At 36.0% G+C, this 20,691-nt stretch overlaps 1 protein-coding gene across 17 annotated transcripts in view; it reads left to right on the top strand.

Annotated features, from left to right (window-relative positions):
• Nucleotides 1-20,691, top strand: part of LOC309632953 (contactin-associated protein-like 4) — a 159,475-nt gene that overhangs the window by 79,184 nt on the left and 59,600 nt on the right. For 6 of the 17 annotated variants that reach the window (XR_014247176.1, XM_082401068.1, XM_082401067.1 and 3 more), the window contains exon 4: nucleotides 18,608-18,718. The exons of the other annotated variants lie outside the window; for them this stretch is intronic. Coding sequence is in view for 5 of the 6 variants with exons in the window: in XM_082401068.1 (XP_082257194.1) it covers nucleotides 18,608-18,718 (111 nt within the window). In the remaining variant the exon portion in view is untranslated. The remainder of the gene's footprint in view (nucleotides 1-18,607; nucleotides 18,719-20,691) is intronic. 17 annotated transcript variants of the gene reach the window in all.

A 20,691-nucleotide genomic window follows, 5' to 3' on the forward strand; every position in this document is an offset into this window, starting at 1 on the left:
TTATATGGTTTTTATCCTTCAATTTGTTAGTATGGTGTATCACATTGTTTGATTTGCGTATATTGAAGAATCCTTTCATTCCTGGGATTAACCCCACTTGATCGTGGTTTATGATCCTTTTAATGTGCTGTTGGATTCTGTTTGCTGGTATTTTGTTGAGGATTTTTGCATCTATGTTCATCAGTGATATTGGCCTGTAGTTTTCTTTCTTTGTGACATCTTTGTCTGGTTTTGGTATCAGGATGATGGTGGCCTCCTAGAATGAGTTTGGGAGTGTTCCTCCCTCTGCTATATTTTGGAAGAGTTTTAGAAGGATAGGTGTTAGCTCTTCTCTAAATGTTTGATGGAATTCCCCTGTGAAGCCATCTGGTCCTGGGCTTTTGTTTGTTGGAAGATTTTTAATCACAGTGTCAATTTCAATGCTTGTGTTTGGTTTGTTTATATTTTCTATTTCTTCCTGGTTCAGTCTTGGAAGGTTGTGCTTTAATAAGAGTTTGTCCATTTCTTCCAGGTTGTCCATTTTATTGGCATAGAGTTGCTTGCAGTAATGTCTCATGATCCTTTGTATTTCTGCATTGTCAGTTGTTACTTCTCCTTTTTCATTTCTAATTCTGTTGGTTTGAGTCTTCTCCCTTTTTTTTCGTGATGAGTCTGGCTAATGGTTTATCAACTTTGTTTATCTTCTCAAAGAGCCAGCTTTTAGTTTTATTGATCTTTGCTATTGTTTCCTTCATTTCTTTTTCATTTATTTCTGATCTGATCTTAATGATTTCTTTCCTTCTGCTAACTTTGGGGGTTTTTTTGTTTTTCTTTCTGTAATTGCTTTAGGTGTAAGGTTAGGTTTTTTATTTGAGGTGTTTCTTGTTTCTTGAGGTAGCATTGTATTGCTATAAACTTCCCTCTAGGACTGCTTTTGCTGCATCCCATAGGTTTTTGGTGATCGTGTTTTCATTGTCATTTGTTTCTAGGTATTTTTTGATTTCTTCCTTGATTTCTTCAGTGATCTCTTGGTTATTAAGTAGTGTATTGTTTAGCTTCCATGTGTTTGTATTTCTTACAGATTTTTTTTCTGTAATTGATATCTAGTCTCATAGCATTGTGGTCGGAAAAGATACTTGATATGATTTCAATTTTCTCTAAATTTACCGAGGCTTGATTTGTGACCCAAGATATGATCTATCCTGGAGAATGTTCCATGAGCACTTGAGAAGAAAGTGTATTCTGTTGTTTTTGGATGGAATGTCCTATAAATATCAATTAAGTCCATCTTGTTTAGTGTATCATTTAAAGCTTGTGTTTCCTTATTTATTTTCATTTTGGATGGTCTGTCCATTGGTGAAAGAGGGGTGTTAAAGTCCCCTACTATGACTGTGTTACTGTTGATTTCCCTTTTATGGCTGTTAGCATTTGCCTTATGTATTGAGGTGCTCCTATGTTGGGTGCATAAATATTTACAATTTTTATATCTTCTTCTTGGATTGATTCCTTGATCATTATGTAGTGTGCTTCTTTGTCTCTTGTAATAGTCTTTGTTTTCACGTCCAAATAGTTATTTTATCTTTATATATGTATCTAATGAGATACCTGAGAATGCACTGCTTTATTCAATAGTAATCTAATTTTTTATTTACTTGTTAAATATGTGCGTGCACGCATGCGTGTGCATGCGCACACACACACCCACACTTCCTAAAATGATTGGGTTTTCTACTCTTGTAACAGCAGTGGCCTGTATTTTTGAATAAACATGAACAATTAAACATAATGATTGTTTTATGGAAACTTTTTGGTCAGAGACCCAAGTTTTCAGTGAACTGTTGCTATTAATAATTAAATAATTTTTAGGTAAACATTACATTAAACAGCAATGCTGTGTTATAATAGTGTACCTCAGTAGATTAAACCTGAAAATATTTACCAGGAATTAATTGTTTTAAAACTTTAGGTGTCATTTGGATCCAAATTCTAAAATATAAAATTTTCCTTTTTCCCCTATATATTTTGTGTATATTCTTGGAACTCTACAAAGAAGTTACTGTCTTGTTTTTTTTCCCCTCTGGCAAAATGAGAAAAGCGGTATTTTATGGAGGATCATTAACAGGTACTTGTGCTTTGAATGGATTGATTGTACTTGCTGCCTTTAGCTATGAACATCTTTTTGACAACTGTCTCCTGTTGAATATCTTGGAGAAAAGAAGGAGGAGAGGAAAGGAGGAAGACAAGGAAGAAGGAGAGGGTGGGAGGAGGAGAGATGGATGGACAAAAGGAAAGTATTTCCAGATTGCAAGACAGCGTATGAATGGAGTTTTATCCTAGTTAGACAAGCTTTCTGAAACTCCCAGTTGATTATTTAAAGCACCAAATACACATTTCTTTGCAATGATGTGTATTCTCTTTTCTCATTCTACCACAAAGCAGTGAATCTTTAGCTTTGGAATATGTTGGTTATTTTATTTTAAATTTTTTCCAATGAAAATGCCCAAATTACCAAACATAGTGTAAAAATTTCTTGCGTAACTTAAATCTTGTCCTAAAATTTTAACAATTGTTATAGTATTTATGGATGAAATATTATAGTATAGGTGTTATTTTTTTGTTAAATTTTGTAAGTTTTTAAAGTTACATGGACTTTTAGAAGAAGCACTCCTGTAAATATAAAGGAACATCTAACCCTTTCATGTTCATCACAGGTTTTTAAAAAATTTGTGCAGCAGTTTTTAACTCTTCTACAATCATATAATACAGAAAGAAATACATAATTTTGTCTCCAATTTTTAGTGGAAAAAATTGAAGGATAAAAAAAATCTCTAAAGTTTCAAAATAAATTATTCACTCAAAAAATATTTATTAGGGGGCTTCCCTGGTGGCGCAGTGGTTAAGAATCTGCCTGCCAATGCAGGGGACACAGGTTCGAGCCCTGCTCTGGGAGGATCCCACATGCCGCGGAGCAACAAAGCCTGTGAGCCACAACTACTGAGCCTGCGCGTCTGGAGCCTGTGCTCCGCAACAAGAGAGGCCACGATAGTGAGAGGCCTGTGCACCGCGATGAAGAGTGGCCCCTGCTTGCCGCAACTAGAGAAAGCCCTCGCATGGAAACGAAGACCCAACACAGCCAAAAATGAATTAAAAAAAAAAAAATTTATTAGGTCCTTGCTCCATGAAGCAACTTATATAGCAGCAACATTTGTAGAAGAAAATTATGTGATTTTGGCAATTACAGTAATTTGGTAATTCACGTGAACAATGTATGAACAGAAAAATATAAAATTGCACACTTTTTTATTGAGTAAATTTGACTTGTAACATTGCATATGTTTAAGGTATACAGTATGTTACTTTGATACATTTATATATTGTTAATGTGATTGCTGAAGTAATATCACATTATATAATTATAATACACATGATCACATTATATAATTATAGTACAGTATTACTGTCTATTTATTATACTGTTCATTAGATCTTCATGGCTCATTTATCAATTCTTACAAGTTTGTACCCTTAAAGACCATCCCTCTTGTCCCTGTCCCTGGTAACCACCGTTTTATTCTGTTTTTCACAGGTTTAACTTTTAGATTTCACATGTAAGTGACATCATACAGTACTTGTCTTTCTCTATCTGACTTACTCTCTTAGCATAATGTTGTAGCAAATGGGAGGATCTCTTCCTTTCTCATGGCTGAATAACATTCCACGGTGTATGTATACCACATATTTTTTTACCCATTCATCCACTGATGGTCTTTTGGGTTGTTTCCGTATCTTGGCTATTGTGAGTAATGCTGTGATAAACATGGGGGTGCGTATATCTCATCAAAATCCTATTTTCATTTTCTTTGGTTGTATACCCAGAAGTGGAATACCTGGAGTATACGATAGATCTACTTTTAATTTTTTGAGGAGCTTCCATCTTGCTTTCTATAGTTGTTAGACTAATTTACATTCCCACATCCTCACCAGCATCTGTTGGTCCTTGTCTTCTTGATGATAGCCATTCTCGCAGGTGTGAGGTAATGTTTCCCTGTGATTTTGATTTGCAGTCCACTTAGGATTAGTGATGTTGAGCATCTTTTCATGTGTCTCTTGGCCATTTTGATGTCCTTTTCGGAGAAATGATTATTTACTTCTTCTTCCCATCTTTTAACCAGATTGTTTGTTTTTTGTTATTGAGGTGACTGAGTTCCTTATATATTTTGGATATTAATCACTTATTCGATAAACGGTTTGCAAAATTTTTCTCCCATTCTGTAGGGTGTCTTTTCATTTTGTTAATTAATTTATTCTTTTGATGTGCAGAAGCTCTTGAGTTTGATGTAGTCCCATGTTTTGATTATTTTCTTTTATTGTTTGTTCTTTTGGCATCATGCCCACCAAATGATTGCCAAGACCAATATCAATAAACTTCTCCCCTAACATTTTCTTTTAGGATTCTTATGGCATCAGGTCTTACGTTTAAGTCTTTGACCCATTTTGAGTTAATTATTGTGAGTGGTGTGAGATAGGGGTCTACTTTCAGTGTTCTGCATATGTTTCTCCAATTTTTCCAGCACCATTTGTTGAAGAGGCTATCCTTTCTCCACCGGGTATTCTTGGCTTCCTTGTTGAACACTAGTTGACCGTATATGCCAGGGTTTAATTCTGGGCTCTCTATTCTGTTCCATTGGTCAATTTGTCTTTTTTCCCCCCAAGTACAATACTGTTTTTCTACTATGGTTTTGTGGTATAGCTTGAAATCCAGAAGTGTGGTATCTCTGGCTTTGCTCTTTTCTCTCCAGATTGCTTTGGCTGTTTGAGGTCTTTTGTGGTTCCACACACATTTTAGGATTGTTTCTTCTATTTCTGTGAAGAATGCCTTTGGTATTTTGGTGAGGACTATGTTCAATTTGTTGATGGCTTTAGAACTATTGATATTTTAACAATATTAACTCTTTGGATCCATGAACATTTGTTTGTGTCTTCAATTTCTTTGATTTTGTTTGTGTCTTTCCATTTGTTGGTGTCCTTGATTTCTTTCAGCAGTTTTGCAGTTCTAATTGTACAGATCTTCCACTTCCTTGGTTAAATTTATTCCTAAGTATTTTATTGTTTTTGATGCTATTGTGAAAGGGATGGTTTTCTTTATTTCTTTCTCAGATGCTTTATCATTAGTGTAGAAGAATGAAATTGAGTTCTGTACGTTGACTTTGTATCCTGCCAATTTACTGAAATTGTTGATTAATTTCAATAGTTTTTTGGCTGATTCTTTGGGATTTTCTATATATTCCATCATATCATCAGCAAATACTGACAGTTTTACTCTTTCATTTCTGATTTGGATCTATTTTCTTTCTTTGTCTTGCATAATTGCTCTAGCTAGGACTTCCAGTACTATATTGAATAAGAACAGTGAGACTGGGCATCCTTGCCTTGTTCCTGGTCTCAGAGGAAACACTTTCCATTTCTCTCCATCAGGTATAATGTTACCCTTGTGTTTGTTATACATGGCCTTTATGTTGAAGTATGTTCCTTCTATACCCAGTCTGTTAAGGGTTTTTATTATGAAAGGATGTTGTTTTATGTCAAATGCTTTTTCTTTCTCTATTGAAAAGATCATGTGATTTTTATTTTTTCTTTTATTGATGTGATGTGTTGGATTTATTGATTTGCATAAGTTGACCCATCCTTTCATCCTAGGCATAAATTCCGCTTGGTCATCGTATATAATTCTATTAATGTGTTCTTGAATTTGGTTTGCTAATATTTTGTTGAGAATTTTTGCACCTATGTTCATCAGGGATATTGGTCTATAGTTTGCTTTTCTTGTGGTATCCTTATCTGGCTTTGGTATCAAGGTAATGCTGGCCTCATAGAACAAGTTTGGAAGTGTTTTCTCCCCCTCAATATTTTGAAAGAGTTTGAGGAGGATTGGTATTACTTCTTTAAATGTTTGATAGAATTATCCAGGGGAGTTTTCTGGTCCTGGAGTTTTCTGTGTTGGGAATTTTTAAATGACTGATACAGTGTCTTTACTCATTATTGGTCTGTTCCTACTTTCTATTTCTTCCTGATTCAGTCATGGTAGGTTGTGTGTTTCTAGAAATGTATCCATTTCTTTTAGGTTGCATAATCCATTGGCATATAATTGTTCATAGTAGTCTCTTATGATTCTATGTATTTCTGTAGTATCAGTTGTAATGTCTTCTCTTTTCATCTCTAATTTTATTTATTTGACTCTTCTTTTTTTTCCTGAGTCTAACTAAAGGTTTGTCAATGTTGTTTATCTTTTTGAAGAAACATTTTGTAGTTTCCTTGATCCTTTCTATTGTTTTTCTGGTTTCTATTTCATTTATTTGCATTCTGATACTTACTATTTCCTTAGTTCTGCTAACTTTGGGTTTAATTTTTTCTTCTTTTTCTAGTTCCTTGAGGTATAAAGTTAGGTTGTTTACTTGAGATTTTTCTAACATCTTAATGTATTTATTGCTATAAACTTTCCACCTAGATCTGCTTTTGCTGCATGCCACGATATTTGATATGTTGTGTTTTCATTTTCATTTGTTTTGAGATATTTTTTATTTCATTTTTGATTTCTTCTTTGACACAATGGTTGTTTCGACGTGTGTTTACTTTCCACATGTTTGTAGATCTTTTCATCTTCCTCTTGTTGTGGACTTCTAGTTTCATACCAATTGTGGTCACAGAAGATAGCTGATATGATTTCAGTCTTCTTAAGTTTGCTAAGATTTGTTTTGTGACCTATCATATGATCCAGCCTGAATGTTCTGTGTGCACTTGAGAAGAATGTGTGTTCTGCTACTGTTGGATGGAATATTCTATATGTGTCTATTAAATCCATTTGTTCTAAGGTGTGGTTCAAGTCCAACTTTTCTTTGTTGATTTTCTGTCAAGACAATCTATCCATTGCTGATAGTGGGGTATTGAAATTCCTGCAATGACTGCATTGTTGTCTATTTGTTCCTTAATATCTATTATTGCATACTTGTATATTTCAGTGATCAGGTTTTGGGAACGTACATATTTATTATTGTTATATCTTCTTGATGTAGTGACCCCTTTACTGACCTTCTTTGTCTCTTCTCTACCTTTTTTGGCTTGAAGTGTGTTTTGTCTGATACAAGGATGGCTATACCCACCTTCTTTTCATTTCTATTTGCTTGGAATATCATCTTCCATCCTTTCCCTTTGAGCCTATGTGCCTTTAGAGCTGAAATGAGTCTTCTGTAGAGAGCATAGAGTTGGACCTTGTTTTTTCAGCCATCCACCCACTATGTGCCTTTTGATCGGTGAGTTCAATCTGCTTACATTTAGGGGTGATTATTGATATGTAAGAATTTACTATTGCCATTTTATCTTTTGCCTTCTGCTTATTTTGTGTCTCTGTTGTTCCTTTTTTCTTCTCTTTCTGTCTGCCCTTATAAGTTGGTGGTTTTCCATGGTGATTTGCTCACTCTCCCCTTTTTTATGTTTATGTTTCTGCTCTAGATTTTTGCTTGTGGTTACCATGAAGTTTACATGAAACATCCTACAGGTAAAATAGCCCCTTTCCTGCTGATGCCAGTTTATCTTCATTCACCTATAAAGGTTTCATCTGCTTACTCTTCCCCTTTTATATTTTTAATGTTAGAAATGATCTCTATGCCGTGATTTCATTACCAAGTTGTACTATCTATAGCTATTTTTAATGCTCTTTTCCTTTAACCATTATATTATAGTTAAGAATTTAATATACTGTTCTAGAAAAGATTTACAGTATTCTAATTATGAGTATTTATCATCTTAATCAGAGTTTTGTGTACTTTTGTCTTTTTGTTTCAGCTTGAAGAGCTCCTTTCAACATTTCTCATAAGGCAGGTCTAGTGGTGGTAAACTCCCTCAGCTTTAGTTTGTCTGGGAAAGGCTTTAATTCTCCTTTATATCTGAAGGATAACTGCCACATATTCTTAGATGGAAATTTTTATCTTTCAATATTTTGAATATGTCATTCCACTATCTTATCTCCTGACCTTCAAAGTTTCTGCTGAGAAATCTACTGTAGCCTAATGGGGGTACCTCTGTAGGTTGCTGTCTTTTTTTTTTTTTTCCCCCCCCGGCTGCCTTTAAAATTGCTTCTTTATAATTGAATTTTGACAGCTTCATTAAAATGTGTTTTGGAGGTCTGTTTGTGATGAGATAACAAGATATTCTGTTAGCTTCGTGGATCTGTATATTCATCCCTTCCCCAGATTTGGGAATTTCTCAGCTATTATTTCTTTAAATAAACTCTGTCCCCTTCCCACTCTCTTCTCCTTCTGGGATGCCCATTATTCTTACGTTTCCCTTTCCAATAGAATCAGATATTTCTCATAGGCTTCACTTTTTAAAAATCTTAGCTCTCTCTTTTCTTCCACCTGAATTATTTCTATATTTCTATCCTTGAGCTTGCTAATTCCTCTTCTACCTGATTTGCTCTATTTCCAGTGCATTGTAATGCATTCTTTATCTCATTTATTGAGTTCTTCAGCTCCAGAAATCTGTCTGATTCTTTTTTAGAATTTTCATCTCTTTGGTAAAGTATTCCTTCTGCTTGTTATTTTCATTCCTAATATCATTGCATTGCCTTTATGAGTTTTCTATTCAATTTCTTCATAACAGCTATTTAAAACTCTTTATCAGTTAGATCACAATATTCCATACCTTTGGGTTTGGCTACTGGAAAATTGTCTTGCTTTTTTTTGCGATACCGTATTACCATGATTCCCTAAATAAAAAATGGAACACCATTTTTATTTAGGTAAGACTTTGTTTACTTTGATCCTAAGAATGCAACAGGTTGGTAGTTAGGAGCCTTCCTTTCCAGAAGGTGGCGCTATGGCACAAGTTTTTGGTTTCTCTTACCAGCGTTAACTAGCGGCTTCTAAGATTGGGAACCCACACAGTTAAAACAAAACAAAACAACAACAACAAAAACAACGCGTGGTGGCAGAATGTGGGCGCAGGGGGGAGGTGTGTGTACTTAGCACTTGGGGCTTTGTGGGTGTCCATGGCCTGGTAGAGGTATCCTCAAGTTGGGATGGGGGCGGTGTCCCAGGGGTCCTTGGGTGGTCGGTCCCCTTGCTTCCAGGGGCAGACAGCAGGAAGACATTTTACTTCAGTTCTCTTTGTCTGTCTACTTACCTTTCCTTTCCCTCTGCCCATTCACTGCAGTCTCTCCTCAGAGAGAGCAACTGGTCCCGCCAGCTGTAACACACGTGGCTGGGCAGACTTCCAGTCACTGCCTTCATCCTCCAGCTCCTCTGCCAGAAAGGTGGTGCTGGCTCGCTGCCAGAACAGCAGCCACCTTCTGTGCTGTCACAGCCTCCTGCCACCAGCTCTGCAGCCACTTACCTCAATCCCTGCTACCTACTCCATGGTCCAATCCACCCACTTTGGATGCACAGGTGGATGGATCTCTTGGATGTCGTTGTATGCTGTGGATAGGTGCTTTTTTTTTTTCTTCTGGTTATGGACGTCCTAATAGTTGTAAATCAAAGGAGAGAGAGAAAAAAGGAACGATTCGCACTATCATGATACTGACGTCACCCCAAAACTGCATATTTCATTGCTCTGTGACTATTTCAACAATTTGAGTAAGTTGTGTGGAATATTAGACTTTGCCCCTTAAATGGATATTTCAGATTTATATACAAGCAAGGAAGTTTTTCAGTTAATGAGCTATAGATAGTGAAAGTCTTTTTAAACTAAATATCTAAAGTAATATCAATACTAATATGAGTCAACAGGTGAGTTTCCCAAGTGCATCTTTCTGGGCACTAGCGTGATAGGGCTTCAGATTTTTGAAAGTATGTCTTTTACACTGCCCAACTCTCCAATTCTGGTTTAATAACCACAGAACCTAATACAGATACCAGGGCTACTCATATGAAAACTGCAATTTAGTGCACACTCCTGGTGGCCACGTTGAGGGTCTCTCCTGGCACAGTTGAGGTTTTCATCCACTGCAGAGATCTCTCAGCTCCTGTCCCGAGTGTTGTACATTTCCTTCTCTGAAGAACAGAATGTGTCTGCCTTAAGTACACAAATAAATCCTCTCACTAAATCAGAATTTCAGGGGCAGGAATGGGGGAATTGCCCCTTGGGTATCAGTGTCTGAAAAACTGCTGTGTCTATTTCTCCCCTGAATTTCATTGCACAAAATTATACAATCTTGATAAATCTAGAGATGTTACTTCTAACACAGACATGTTCTCATCTTTCCATTTGTGAATTATTTTTGAAAAATATCTGAGTGTGTTGGATTGCTGAATTTTACTGACATGCCCTGTTTAAGCAGGAATGAGAACGCCTTCTGAAATGAATACTTCATTGGCAGTCCCTTCCTATTAGTGAGAACCCCTCTTCTCTATCTATATTTTCCTGGGTCCCACTATCACATACCTACCCCACACCCAGCCTGGAAATTAAGACCGCATGATTTTTCTGTTAGGATGAACTTGGCTGTTTCAATGTTTTAAGCTCAATATATGTCAGGGTTGAAATATAACTTAGATATGGAGATTTAAGAAAGTTGCTCTCGGACTTGTGATCAACTTAATTCAGCAAACATTTGTCAAATGCTTACCATGTGCCAGGCACTGTGATAGAAGCTGAAGAAATAACGATAAATAGTGGTTCTTTAAAAAAAAAAAAAGTGCTGTTCCTGTATGAGAAGCAGTATGATTCATTAAACTGGCACAAGTTATAATTTTAGAAACACTCCCACCACTGGGAATCTGTTCCTTTTGTCGAATATAATTTTTCAGCAGTCACGAGTGAATAATAATTGGGATAATTAAAATTGACCTTTAAAACAGATCTAAATCCTTGTCTGCTTAGGGTGCTGAAGCAGGACAATCCATGAAAAACTACAGCCATTCTCCCTCCAGATATTTGATTCCTCTGAAGGCTGGTAGAGTCACACACCCTTGCACAATTTTAAAAGCATGAAGGGATAGAACTAAGTTTTATAAATGGGCTCCAGGATGTATAACTGGGGGAAAAAAACCCTGAAAGTTTCTCTTCTTTCTCAGTAAGTTATTTAAATCATAGCACTTATTTTTAAGTGAATACTCAGGGTAGTTGATAAAGAGAAAGCCCTCCTGCCCTTTTTTAAAAATAAACTTTATTTTTTGAGCAGTTTTAGGTTTATGTAAAATTGAGCAGAAAGTACAGAGATTTCCCATATACCCCCTTCCCTCACACATGCTTAGCCTCTGCCATTACCAGCATCCTTCTCCAGAGTGGTGTTGATACTTTTTTTAGTTTACAATTGGTGAACCTGTGCTGACACATGATAGTCACCCCAAGTCCATAGTTGATGTTTCACTCTCGGTGTTGTACATTCTGTGGGTTTGGACAAATGTATAATGACATGTATCCAGCATTATATTATTGTACAGAATAGTTTCACTGCTTTTAAAATCCCTTGTGTTCCTCTTATTCATTCCTCTCTCCCATCTAAACACTGGCAACCACTGATCATTTTACTGGCTTCACACTTCTGTTTTTTCCAGAATATCATATAGCTAGAATCGTATGGTATGTAGCCTTTAAAGACTGGCTTCTTTCACTTAGTAATATGCATTTGGGTTTCTTCTGTGTCTTTTCATGGCTTGATGGATCATTTCTTTTTATTACTAATGTTCCACTATATGGATGTACCACAGTTTGTTTATCCATTCCCTACTAAAGGTGTCTTGGTTGCTTCCAAGTGTTGGCGTTTAATGACTAAAGCTGCTATAAACATTTTTGTGCCTGTTTTTGTGTAGACATAAGTTTTCATCCCCTTTGGGTAAATACCAAGGAACAGATTTTGGATTGCATGTAGGAATATGTTTAGTTTTGTAAGAACCGGCCAAACAGTCTTCCAAAAAGGCTGCACCATTTTGCATTCCCACAACCAATGAGAGTTCCTGTTGCTCTACATCCTTGCCAGCATTTGGTGTCATTAGTGTTCCAGATTTTGACCATTTTCATAGGAGTGTAGTGGTATCTCATTGTTGTTTTAATGTGCATTTCTCTGAAGACATATGATGTGGAGCATCTTTTCATATGCTTCTTTCTCATCTGTATATCTTCTTCGGTGAAGTGTCTGTTAAAGTCAGCTTCGGACCATTTTTTAATTGGAGTTGTTTGTTTTCTTATTGGTAAGTTTGAGTTCTTTGCATATTTTGGATAAAAGTCATTTGTTCGATGTGTATTTTGCAAATATTTTCTCCCGTCCTGTGGCTTGTTTTTTCATTCTCTTGACTGTGTTTTGCAGGGCAGAAATTTTTAATTTTAATAAAGTCCATCTTATCAGTTCTTTTCTTCATGGATCGTGGCTTTGTATCTACAAAGTCTTTGCAGAACACAAGTTCATCTAGATTTTCTCCTATGTTATCTTCGAGGAGTTTTATAGTTTTGTGCTTTACAGTTAGATCTGTGAACCATTTTGACTTAATTTTTGTGAAGGGTAAAAAGTCTGTGTCTAGATTCATGTTTTTGCTTCTGGAAGTCCATTTGTTCCATTACCACTTACTGAAAAGACTATCTTTGCTCTATTGTATTGCCTTCGCTACTTTGTCAAAGGTCAATTGATTATATTTGTGTAGGTCTACTTCAGGGCTCTCTGTTCTGTTTCACTGATCTATTTGTCAGCTCTTTTGCCAATACACTGTCTTAATTACTGTACCTTTATGGTAAGTCTTGAAATCAGGTAGTGTCATTCCTACCACTCTGTTCTTCTTCATTATTGTTTTGGCTATTCTGGGTCTTTTGCTTCACCGCATAAACTTTAGAATCAGTTTGTTGATATCCACAAAATAACTTGCTTGAATTTTGATTGAGATTGCCTTGAATCTATAGATCAAATTGGGAAAAACTGAAATCTTGACAATATTGAGTATTGTCCATGAACATGGAGTATCTCTCCATTTATTTAGTTCTTCCTCGATTAATTCCTCAGAGTTTTGTAGTTTTCCTCATATAGATCTCATGCATATTTTGTTAGATTTATACCTAAGTATTTTATATTTTTTAGGTGCTAATGTAAATAGCATAGTGTTTCAGACTCCTAATTCCACTTGATCATTGCTGGTATATAGAAAAAGAATTGACTTTTGTATTTTAACCTTGTATCCTGTGACCTTGCTATAACCACTTATTAGTTCCAGGAGTTTTTGCATAGATGATCTTGTCATCCATAACAAAGACATTTCTTTCCTAATCTGTATCCCTTCTATTTCCTTTTCTTGTCTAATTGCATTAACTAAGACTTCTAGTAGGATGTGGAAAAGGAGTGGTGAGAGGGAAAATCTTTGCCTAGTCTTGATCTTAGTGGGGAAAGTTCCAAGTTTCTCACCATTAAGTGTGGTGTTAGCTGTAAGTTTTCAGTAGATATTCTTTATCAATTTGTGAAAGTTCAACTCTATTCCTAGTTTACCAAGAGTTTTTACCATGGATGGGTGTTGGATTTTGTCAGATGCTTTTCTTCATCTATTGATAGTACCATGTGATTTTTCTTTGTTAGCTTGTGGATGTGATGGATTACATAAACTGATTTTTGAATGTTGAACCAGCCCTGAATACCTGGGACAAATTCCACTTGTTTCAGTATGTAATTCTTCTTCTATTTTTTAAAAATCTGTTAAAATTTTTATTTTATTTTACTTTATTATTTTGTTTTTGGCCACACCGTGTGGCTTGTGAGATCCTAGTTCCCTCACCAGGGATTGAACCCGGGCCCCCTGCAGTGGAAGCATGGAGTCCTAACCACTGGACCGCCAGGGAATTCCCTGTAATTCTTCTTATACATTGTTGGATTTGATTGCTGACATTTTGTTGAGGATTTTGCATCTGTGTTCGTGCGAAATATTGGTCTGTAGGTTTCTTTTCTTGTAATATCTGTGATTGGTTTTGGTATTATGGTACTATTAGCCTCATAGAATAAGTTAAAAAGTATTCCTCTGTTTCTATCTTCTAAAAGGGATTATGGAGACATGGCATGATTTCTTCCTTAAATGTTTGGCAGAATTCACCAGGGAAGCCCTCTGGACTTTGTGCTTTCTGTTTTGGAAGGTTATTATTATATTATTAAAATAATTATTTGAATTATTGTTTCAAATTTTTTAATAGATATTTGTCTTTCTCTGCCTGACTTATTTCACTTAGTATGATAATCTCCAGGTCCATCCATGTTGCTGCAAATGGCATTATGTCATTCTTTTTAATGGCTGAGTAATATCCCATTGTATATATGTAGCACATCTTCTTTATCCATTCATCTGTCCTCAACAAAATACTAGCAATCCAAATCCAACAATACATTAAAAGGATTATACACTATGATCAAGTGGGATTTATCCTAGGGATGCAAGGATTTTTCAGTATCTGCAAATCAATGGCTGTGATACACCACCACAAGTTAAAGAATAAAAACCATATGATCATCTCAATAGATGCAGAAAAAGCTTTTGACAAAATTCAACACCTATTTATGATTAAAGGCTCTCCAGAAAGGGTCCTAGAGGGAACATATTTCAAAATAATATAGACCATATACAACTAACCTACAGCTAACATCATACTCAACAGTGAAAATCTAAAAGCATGTCCTCTAAGATCAGGAGCAAGACAAGGATGTCCACTCTCACCACTTTTATTCAACATAGTTTTGGAAGTCCTAGCTGTGGCAAACAGAGAAGAAAAAGAAAAGGAATCTAAATTGGAAAAGAAAGAAGTAAAACTGTCACTGTTTGCAGATGATATGATATTAGACATAGAAAATCCTAAAGGTGCTACCAGATAACTACTAGAGCTCATCAATGAATTCAGTAAAGTGACATTTTCTTTGCTGAGGAATTTTTAGTCTACTTTAGAACATAATGCATATTGAAAAGATGCCATTTATATACAGTTGTGTATAAACTGGATTTGAAAGTTCTGAAGAAACTAAGAGCATGCATCACCAAGGAGCTGTAGTAATCCAAAGAGGTTTGTCTGGGACTGTTTTTTATTTATGGAGGGGGTAGATTTAAGTAGTTTTAGGAGGAGGTCAAGGGTCTGGAAAACACTCAGAGAGTGTCACTTAGATTGAGAGGATTAAGGCAACTATGTTTTCTCAAGCTATGGGAAGTTCCAAATTTCTAAGATTTTACCTGGAGAAAAGAATATATATATAATTTTTAAAAACAGAAGCTGAAATATTGTTTAATGATTTCAGTATAAAGCTGTTCTGTTGGCAGGACAAACAATAGGCTATTGATTAAAATGATGTTACAATAGGTACAACTACTGAGACAATGTTTGCTCATTTAATACATAAGAACGTATTATAGAAGCATGCACACAGGGATGTGCCGAGCACTCTGATCTGAATCATACATAAATCATGAACAATTACGGTGTGTCTGTATTTTCTATAAGACACGTTACAATGGATCCTCAGTTTCCCTTTAGAGTTCCTAAGCTTTTCTGAGAACATTTGAGCTTCTGAGTACATTTGAACTTTTGAAGGAATAAGTGCATTTCAAAACTGAGATTATTTCATAGAATAATTTCTTATTAATATGAGTGTTATTATGAAGAGAAATAAACTTGCTTTAGCCTATTGAACGGTAATATTATCTGTCTATTTTCATTTGTTAATTCTTATAAGATTATTACTTGTACTCACCTCATTTTCCCCCTAAGTGGTAAATAGTTGTACTTTTCAGTTGTTTTGCCATCTCGTTTGTTACAAACAATTATTTATGAATAATTGTTGTAGCTTTGAGGCATTTCAGGATTCATTTTTTTTTTTTTTTGGATAGAAATAGTATGTATCAGACTATTGATAAGAATAATATTCAGTGGCAATCAAATATTTTTTAATGATTCCAGAAAAAGAAAATTAAATCGTGTCTTAACAATTTTGGCTCCAGGAATCGTAGTATAAAATATAGACATTTCAGATTGAAAACAATGGTTAAGGAGATTTTTGGGTGGCATCTGAGACTTCACCTTACTTGAATGTAATTTAGTTAAAAACACAGTGAATGTACTGAAAACACTGTCCAAACACAGAGCCGCTCTTTTCCAAGTACCTTATTGGACATGGTCACGTTTTTTGATCACGTGCATTCTCAAATTTGACTGTGTGGAAGTGAATTGGAACAACCAATTAGGGTTGTAAAGAAAATGATCACTTTTAAAATTGTTTCTCAAAGGCAAAGATGACTTCATAAGAGCGAGTACATCTTACTCTTTTTTTTTTTTTTTTTTTTTAAAGACTAAGATTCATATGCCTTCTTTTGAGGAAAGAATAAAAAATGAGAATATGGCTTGGAACGTTGAATGCTGCCTTCTATATCTCTCTATAGGGAAAACGTCCTTAGAATGTTTTGAAGAAGCTTATGTGATGACTTGTCTTACCATACTGAAAATAATAAAAGCAAACACTATTAATCCTCATAGAAACCCTATGAATTGTGTGATTCCCCTTTGTCCAGTTGTGTGATTCAGTTGTGTGACATCCTCATTGTACAGATGAGGTAACTGAGGCTTAGGGAGGGCCAGTGACTTCCCAAGAGTAGGCAGCTTGGTAAATGTCATGCCCACACCCTGTCTGGCTCCAGAATCTACACTTGGTCCTCACTGTTTCCAACCCAGAAAGGAGAGACCCCAATACGGTGAGATGAGAAAGATGTGAGCAGAGGGGACTGAGTGGGGAGCGTCTGGGGAGACTCAGAAAGGAAGCCGTGCTTGGGGGGGGGGGGGGGGGGAGGCTGGGAAAGGAGCAGGCTTCCCAAGCTAAACAGTTGATGGAGATAATCTTCACTTAGCCTCAACCAGCTCTGTGACTTTGAGCAGGTTACTTAGATCCCTGGGACCCCTTTACTTAAAGGGGGAATGATGCAGGCCTGGTCTGCTCAACAGGCAGAGAAATTGTCCCCTGAGAAATTGTCACGTTAACATTCGAGTTAGCACAGCTGACTGTGGATTGTGGATGATCCCAATCTTCTGGAATTTTCTGAATGGCTAATAATGCCCCAGTAATGTCTCAACAGCTTTGTACTTGCAGTGCACACACTCACAACGGGAGCTTCTTTGCTCTTCCTTGTGCCAAGGACCCTTCGGGCACTTTGCTGAAGCCTGACCCCTTCTCACAGCAATGCTTGTAAATGCATAAAATGTATACATAGGGTTACAAAGTAAATAGTTATATTGAAATGCTGATATCAATGTACTAGAAATTGTAACATAGTGTCTTCTTAGTTATTAGTGCATTCAAAAACAAGATCTAGTGGTGACTTTAATAAATACTGTTATTTTGAAGTAAAGGGGACCATAAACAATATTTCTAGATGTCCGTGACAACGATTGCTATTAAAATATCTGTAACTTATGTTGGTAACATATGCACGGGCACTGGTGAATATAGTCTGGTTTGTCTACATTTGTGAGTGAAGAATATGCTAAATTTTAGCTAGAGGTTAGTGAAAATAAAGATGTAATTTTTTTCTATTCATCTCAACAGACCCCCTATATCATATTTGTACCACACGTTAAGAACCCCTGAGCTGTGTGGTTCACTGCTTCAAGTTCTGTGAAAAACCCTCCTGAGCTTTGATTGAACTTCTAATGAATCTTTAGATCAAGCTAGGGAAAACCAGTACCTTAAAAGTAGTCTTCCTATTTGCAATCATTGTAGTCTGAATTTATGTAGTTTTTCTTTAATGTCTTTCAATACAATTTTTATAATAATCTCCATAAATGTCCTGCAAATTCTGTAAGATTCATTCTTAGATACTTTATATGTTTTGTTAGTATTTGCTATTCTATTTAATTTCTAACTATGGATAAGTTTAGAAATACTATCAGCTTTTGTATAATGAATTGTTAAGCTAGCCAATGACTTTCAGAATTTCTACCTCCATAATCATATCATCTGGAAACGATAACGGTTGCTCTTTTTTATCCAATTTTGTGCTTTTAATTTTTAAATTTTCTCTTACGTACTGATAGGACTTTCAGTGCAATGTTCAATAGAAACAGTGGTGTCTGTGAAAGTGTTCTTTCTGATTTTCAAGGAAATACTTTTAATATTTTCCCATTTAGGAGTGATGTGCTGGAACCAATTTTTAGCAGCTAGCAAGAGCCAATCATTAACTTTTCATGAATTTTGCATGAAAATACAATCATTATTAAAAATTAAATTATATAAACATAATTAATTAAATCATATTAAAACAAAAGTAATACATTCTGAAAACTCACCACTTCCTACTTTATTTTATGTCATCTTGCTGTTATCAGTGCTCTTGAGGTTATTTACATACCTTGTGTCTGCGTGGTGAAAATACTATATAATGATTCTTTTTCCAACTTCCTGGTCAGTGACATCACGTTGATAGCTTTGAATTGGCCATGGTACGAGTACCATGTTTGGAACAGGCTCTAGCATTTTCCTAGCCTGTTAACTAAAAAGAAAGGAAATTAAGGAAGAAGAGAAGGGAGGGTGGCAGGGAAATAGGAAGGAAAGGAAAGTAAAAGGGAAGGAAGAAGAGAGGAAGAGAGGACAGGAAAGCTTTAATCAGTGTATTAACCCGCACGTGGTGTTTCCCCCCAGATAGCTGTGACGCTCTTCTGGCGTCTGCCCTGCCCCGGGCTTCCTTCAGCAGCTCCTCAGAGCGGTCCAGCAGCCACGGCCCTGGCTTCGCAAGCCTTAATCGCAGAGACGGTGAGTCTGCAGCTGTCTTCTTGTCAATCCACACTGATTCTTTCCCAGAGAGAATTATTTTCATTTTTAGTTCATATTCCTTCTTATAGGTCAAAACTTAATTATATTGGGTTTAATGAAACTGAAGAAAGCAGCAGGTTCATCATATCTGCTAGTATTCCTCTGCTAGCTTTCTTCTTGCTTATGATCCATTTTTTGGTTTGTTTTGATATCTTCCTTCCCTATTGATTGCCAGCAAATGATCATCAATAAGATTTATGAGAAGGGAATTATTGGAGTCTAGATTTTTTCCAGGGTTATCATCCCTTTTTAGTTTTAGGACCGGCGACAGAAGGGTGACTAGTCAAGTGCGCTGGTCATAAATAACTACAACAACACAAGAAGGAGCCAGTGCTGCAGCCACTGGGGAAGCCTGATGTTTGCAAGATGTGAAGCTGCCAAAGGATGTCATGGGAAAATGACTCCATTCCCAGGACTTGGCCTGGGAGGAGACCAGGTGAAGGCTGCTACTGAAAATAAAGATTCCCTTCCTATTAGTGGGAAGGGAGTTAATGACTTACTTTTTGGAATGGTCCATTGTTGCTACTTGAATGTTGTCGAGTGAATTACCTCTTCTATTGCACAAATACTAATTCAGTGGATTAAATAAGTGAATACATACACTTCAAATTCAAATGCTTTGCTACTTTTTTTGATTAACTTTTATTGGAGTATGGTTGCTTGACAATGTTGTGTTAGCCTCCACTGCACAACAAAATGAATCAGCCGTACCCATACAGATATCCCCTCCCTTTTGGACTTCCCTCCCACTTAGGTCACCACAGTGCATTAGGTAGAGCTCCCTGTGCTATACAGTATGTTCCCATCAGTTGTCTATTTTATACATAGTATCAATAATGTATATATGTCAATCCCAGTCTCCTAATTCCTCCCACCCCACCCCTTTCCCCCTAGGTATCCATACATTTGTTCTCTACGTCTGTGTCTCTATTTCTGCTTTTGTTTTACTCCTGTTTTAAGGGATAGATTTTTTAAATGAAAGATGAATTCAGAAAGTAAAAGTTAAAATTAACTGTGTCCCATGTAAACGCACTGCTGTAAATCCTGGAGATACTACTAAGGAATTGAGTGTTTTCCTCCCTTTCTTTGACATTTCTAAGATCAGAGTTAAAGTCTAGCTTGAACTTTACTGTGTCCTTAAGGATCAAATTTGGGAACCTAGTAAGTGATCAAATAGATTGGCAGGGAAGAGTAAGAACACAGGTGAAGAAATTCAATGAGCTCAGGATGGGAAGGCATGTCCATTAATTGTCCACCTTCATGGTCTTTTCCCAGGAAAAAGCATTTTGTGGCCAGATATTTACTCCTCAAAGCATCATTCATAATCATTTTTAGCACCCCAGTAAAAATATATTCTCATTGAAACCAGATTTCAATGAGATCAGTTATCAAATTACCCATTTTTGGTCTGGTGGTTATTCTAATATCAGCTTAACATCTAAACTTTCCAGTGGTTTCCCTAAAATTGTAAAAACTAAATAAGCCATATTTAATTAGTTTAAAGAGGCCCGAGGGGCTTGTGTGTTGTGTTTCTAATTTGCATGTGTAGAGTATCTTTATGATTCAGGCCTCCAGTGCTATCAATATGGTGGCGCTGGGAAGTTCATAAACATTAGAAGGGAAAATCCTGAAGCTTAAGATGAACTTATTTCCATTATATTTAATTAAAAAACTAATAACTCAGAATATTATAAGCCATCATTATAAAATGGTAAGTACAAAGCTTATCTTTTATATTTAAACTACTCTCTTTGCAAATTTAAATTAATTATTTTAAGAGTGGCAATCAACTGATGAGGGTTTTTTTTTCATGGTTGTTGCTACTCTGATTGCATATAGTGTACATTTCACTAAATATCCTAGATATTACCACCTGATTTCAGACCCATTTCTTTTTAATTTTATTTATTTAT

The sequence above is a fragment of the Balaenoptera borealis genome (assembly GCF_965194805.1).
Source record: "Balaenoptera borealis genome assembly, chromosome: 8".
NCBI classification, from domain to species: Eukaryota; Metazoa; Chordata; class Mammalia; order Artiodactyla; family Balaenopteridae; genus Balaenoptera; species Balaenoptera borealis.